Here is a 4,848-nt window from a genome sequence, read left to right on the forward strand (position 1 = left end):
GTGTTCTGAGAGTTTAAAGGTTTGCCAATCTACATTATTCAAGAAAAACAGAAAAATCACTGATATACAACAATGAACAATATTTGAGTAACAAAAATCCCTACAAATATAAATTTACAAATGGCATTGCTCTGAATATCATTCTGACATTTTCCAATAATGAATTTCCAGTTTTGTTGGGAAGAGGAGGTTCTATATAAATTTCAACTTTTTAAAACTATCAATTTGAGCAAAAATTTGATTTTACCAACTTACACAAATACAATGTTTAACTGTAGAATATCTTAAGCCATACAGACACACATACCACAATACAATTCTGCACAGAGACTGGCAGATAAGGGGGGAGAAGAAAAAATTGTGTTGGGGGGGGGGGGGCACTCAAGCAGTTCAAGGTGAATAAAACTGGCTTGGCTCAATTGTTGTGGTCATCTTCATCAGAAATGCAATCAGCTGTTGCATTTACAGTGCAGTCCACCATGTCTAACCCAACTTGCAGTATTGTATTTTCTGTCAGAGTTTAGATTGAATATTACAGTATAATGTACAATTATAATACAAGTGATCAAGTGATGAACAACATGTGATCAGTCTAAAGTGTTTCTGTAAATTCACAATACTGTTTTGGTAAAGTGTTTTTCAAATAAGCTTTTTGAATGTATACTGTGCCTTAAGTATTCAATTTTTAAATAACAAACATATTAGAAAAATATAATGGTTGTTTAATTTGTGTAAGGTAAATGTTTATTAAAATTAATTGTAACTAAGACTGTGTGGTACTCATGAAATTAACTCTATGATTGATTAAATAAGTTACAAGTTCAAGCAACAAATATTAATGAAATTCTTGCTTATCATGTAGTAACTGTATACTTTTAAAAACGTAGAAGCAGTTGATCAAAATCGTTGGATATATTTTGATTAAAGCCTGGCATCAAAGTAAAAGTAAAACCTTGCTAGCCACACGTGGAAACTTTATAATCAAAATTTAAAATTGCAGCAATTGAATTTGAAATTGAGCACCAAAATAATTAACTCTATATTTATGTTGGTTATCTAACATCACTGCAACGCTTCCCATCCGGTATTATACAACTCAACTCTCAACTAAGTTGTAAACGATTGTGAGCGATGGATTTGTAGCTTGTGTGTAATACAAAACTATTTTTAGTTTTTTTTTCAGGTAAGTTTTAAAGATATGTTTTCTTTTTTGTCCACAGCCCAAGGGGAAAACTAAGGAGTAATTTTTCATTGTAACTAAACCCAACTCAATTTTTTGTTGATTGTTGATTAATTTTTCTTCAATTGTCCTCTAAAATCAGAGAAGAATTAAATATTTGAAATATAATTGACAAAACCTTTGTCTTAATAGATTCTAACATTTGCATCCTGACGAGAGAAACAGAAAGCATTATTTGGCAGGTTTAATGATAATGTTTTGTTTATCTCTGTATTCATTTTTTGGTATCGATTTGGCCTTCAGATTTTAAATTATGTCAAAAAAACTGCATCAATAAATTTACCGAGTTCACTGGATGCGATGCTACTGCTGCCTTTTTATTAACTCTTAGAAAAATATCCTATTTAATGTTTCAAACTAACATGCTTGTGTGATTCAACAATCATTCCATTTCAGATTATGATGATTGAATTAGGAGTGGCTGACCTTCTGGCTGCATCAATTGTAATAGCTGTTTGTGTATATTATTACATGACAGCGACCTATAGGTTTTGGAAAGATAGAGGAGTTCCCTTCGCTAAACCAGAATTTTTCTTCGGAAACATAAGAAAACCTATACTAAGACAATTAAGCGCAGTAGATAATCACAAGTGTATTTACAACCAGTTCAGAAAAGAAAGGTTTGTTGGATATTTTGTATTCAGAAGGCCTATACTAATGATCAGAGACCCAGTTTTGATTGAGAAGATTCTTGTTAAGGATTTTAACCATTTTATCGATCGGGGAATGCCTGCTGATCCAGATTCTGAACCTCTAGCAATCAATTTGTTCTTAGCCAAAGGACAGAAGTGGCGAAAACTGAGGTATAAGTTAACCCCAACATTCACCTCTGGTAAACTCAAGAGCATGTTTGAACAGATCAGCAACTGCGGAGAAGATTTGGTGAGAATTTTGGAAACACACGCGCTGAGTAAGAATGACGTTGAGGCTAAACAAATTGTTTCGCTTTTCACCACGGATGTTATCGCCAGCTGCGCTTTTGGTCTTCAGCTCAAGGCGGACAGTCCAGAAGGTGATGAGTTCAGAAAGATGGCCAGCCAAGTGTTCACTCCATCATTGAAACAAGTCATCAAACTCAATTTCATGTTTCTTCTTCCTAAATTTGCCAAGTTTCTTGGCATCACTGCATTAGGGAAGGACATGAACAACTTTTTTTTGAATCTTTCGAAAGCTACGATAGAGTATCGCGAAAAGAATGGTGTGAAAAGGAATGACTTTGTTCAACTTTTGATCAATTTGAGACAGCAAGAGGAAAATCAATGTCCTGAAAATAGTCAAGAAGGGGATAGTGACTCGTTAATAGACCAGCTTCAGTATACAACATCAGAGAAAATTAAATTCAGTAATGAGAAATGTAAGTATATCTTTAAAGCACTTATTTAAATTCTAAACTCTTTTTGTGAAGGATTTAATTTTTTTACCATATACTGTGTCTGAATTATGAATATATTTTTGAAACTGCATTTTGTTGTGATATCCACGTCGTTTTTTGTCGGCTGTCCTTAATTAATTATTGGGTTAAATCTCGAATACTTGAAGAGAACCGGTATATGGATCATAAAGATAAGCAAATAATGTATAACTGGCCTGAAAAAAACATAATTTAACATTAGGATTTGTGCCAGCAACGTCATTTGTTTATGTTCATGATCCGGTTCTGTTCAATTCTGTTCAGTTCATACCGGTTCTGTTTAAGTATTCATGGGTTAAATAAAAAATCCTGGCTGACAATAAAACACTGAAAAAGCTTAAACGATAAAAAAGGCACCTCAACAAGAACTAGATTTCATTTAAAGATTTTATTCCTTTCATTTTTATTTTAAAAGTTTACTTAAACCAATTGGTTACAGTTGTTTGAAATTAGAGGTCAGGGAAACAGGCTTCTATATATACATACAGGTCTAATAATAATTAGTTAAACGTACAATCTTGATTTATGAAACCGCCTTATAATATGATCTGCTGGTGACTTGCAGTGTTCACGGATGAGTGTATAGCAGCTCAGTCATTTGTGTTTCTGGTCGCTGGGTCCGACACAACAGCTGGAGCTCTCAGCTTTATACTCTATGCAATCGCTAAACATCCCGACATTCAGAAACAAGCACAAGGTGAAGTTGACAAAGTCCTCTCCGCCAAGGGTTGGACCTATGAGGCGATGAGGGATTTGACGTACTTGGACCAAGTTATCCAAGGTACAACCGAGCAACTTAATATGTTTATAGTTCAAAACAATTGACAAGTCATCCACATCATTCCAAACGTTTTGAATAATATAGGAAACTATTCTTCAGAGCTAGACACTAATCTGATGATGGCATTTGCAACAAGTCTAAAACATCAGTGTTCAGTTCTGTAACTCAGTCAGACCCTTAAGACTAAGTTTGTAGCTCTTGATTATAATATCAATTTTAAAATTATTTTTACGGGTTACAGAGGGTATGCGGATGTACCCAATCGCAGCCTTCATCAACAGAGACTGTACAGAACATTACCAACTACCAGATACTAACGTGATACTTGAGGAGGGACAAAGAGTCTTGATCCCAGTTCCGGCTATACATATGGACCCGGAACATTATCCGGAACCTACTGTCTTTAAACCCGAGAGATTCCTGGGCAACAACTACCAACCATCTCCTACCTACCTGCCTTTTGGAGATGGACCTCGTATATGCATTGGTAACATTAATTTTACTAAAATTTGGACACCTACATCCATGCGAAAAAATTATAATTATAGATGAGGTAAGGATTAAGTATTGGAAAGTTGTAGTAATTCTTTACAAGTGGCAGTGTGTTACATATAATGAAGTAAATCTGCTTATATTGTTTAATGCTCCCAGACCCAAGCTCCTATTAATGTATCTCTCGATTCAATGTTTAATGTGAGGGTAAGCACAGTGACCAAGTACTGTTAAACGTGTTTAAAAATGTCTAGCACCCTATTTTTTTCAGTGTCTAGTCATGTAGGTAGCGTTTTTAATTAAATAGTGAAAAATCATTGTAAAGAAGGTTGCCCAATATCCTCTATTGTAAATTAATGAAGTCTGAGTACCTACCCTTTTATTTTCCTACTCTATGGTTAAACACATTTTAAACCATATTCACATTTTTGTTTCTAGCAATGAGATTTGCCGTGTTGGAGATGAAAGTCTGTTTGGCTCGGATATTGTCTTCTTTCTCCATCAGCGTGAATGCTAAGACTCAGCAGCCTATTCAGTATGATCCTCGGTTTTTCATCCCCAATGCATTGGGCGGAATTTGGTTGGATTTCAACAAAAGGCTTTGTAAAATAAATGAATAAAAGAATTTGGCTATACCGTTATTGTACTAGCAGTTACCCGGCGCGTTGCTGCGCTTAACAACTATTATTTTCCATCCCTTTTATTGTTTATAATACTTTTATAAAGGTTTTTATGTTTACATATTTAACATTGGAGGAAATGTTGCTGAGTGCACAGGTGTGCTGCAATATATTTGTACTTATCCAACAGTAAAATAGTTTTATGTGCTGCTTTCTGTGGAAACATTGTGGCACTATTTAAAATCATACAGTGTGTAAATTAAGTCTGGCACACATTTTTTATCTTTTTTCTATAGTAGATAGA

The 4,848-nt window shown here is 34.4% G+C and overlaps 1 protein-coding gene across 1 annotated transcript; it reads left to right on the top strand.

Annotated features, from left to right (window-relative positions):
* Positions 1-455: 455 nt before the first annotated feature.
* Positions 456-4,549, top strand: LOC128991686 (probable cytochrome P450 6a13). Its single transcript, XM_054414784.1, has 5 exons — positions 456-627; positions 1,637-2,594; positions 3,217-3,432; positions 3,674-3,919; positions 4,363-4,549. Exons 2-5 carry the CDS (start codon positions 1,640-1,642, stop codon positions 4,542-4,544), a joined length of 1,599 nt encoding a protein of 532 aa, XP_054270759.1. The 5' UTR covers positions 456-627; positions 1,637-1,639; the 3' UTR covers positions 4,545-4,549.
* The last annotated feature ends 299 nt before the right edge of the window (positions 4,550-4,848 follow it).

This window comes from Macrosteles quadrilineatus, unplaced genomic scaffold (assembly GCF_028750875.1).
Source record: "Macrosteles quadrilineatus isolate MER2022 unplaced genomic scaffold, UCM_ALF_1.0 Scaffold_4__1_contigs__length_99947679, whole genome shotgun sequence".
Taxonomy (NCBI): domain Eukaryota; kingdom Metazoa; phylum Arthropoda; class Insecta; order Hemiptera; family Cicadellidae; genus Macrosteles; species Macrosteles quadrilineatus.

Coding starts and splice junctions, on each gene's coding strand:
- LOC128991686 (XM_054414784.1), top strand. CDS start 1,640: ATGATGATTGAATTAGGAGTGGCTGACCTTCTGGCTGCATCAATTGTA. Junction 2,595..3,216: donor TAAATTCAGTAATGAGAAAT/GTAAGTATATCT, acceptor GGTGACTTGCAG/TGTTCACGGATGAGTGTATA. Junction 3,920..4,362: donor TGGACCTCGTATATGCATTG/GTAACATTAATT, acceptor TTTTGTTTCTAG/CAATGAGATTTGCCGTGTTG.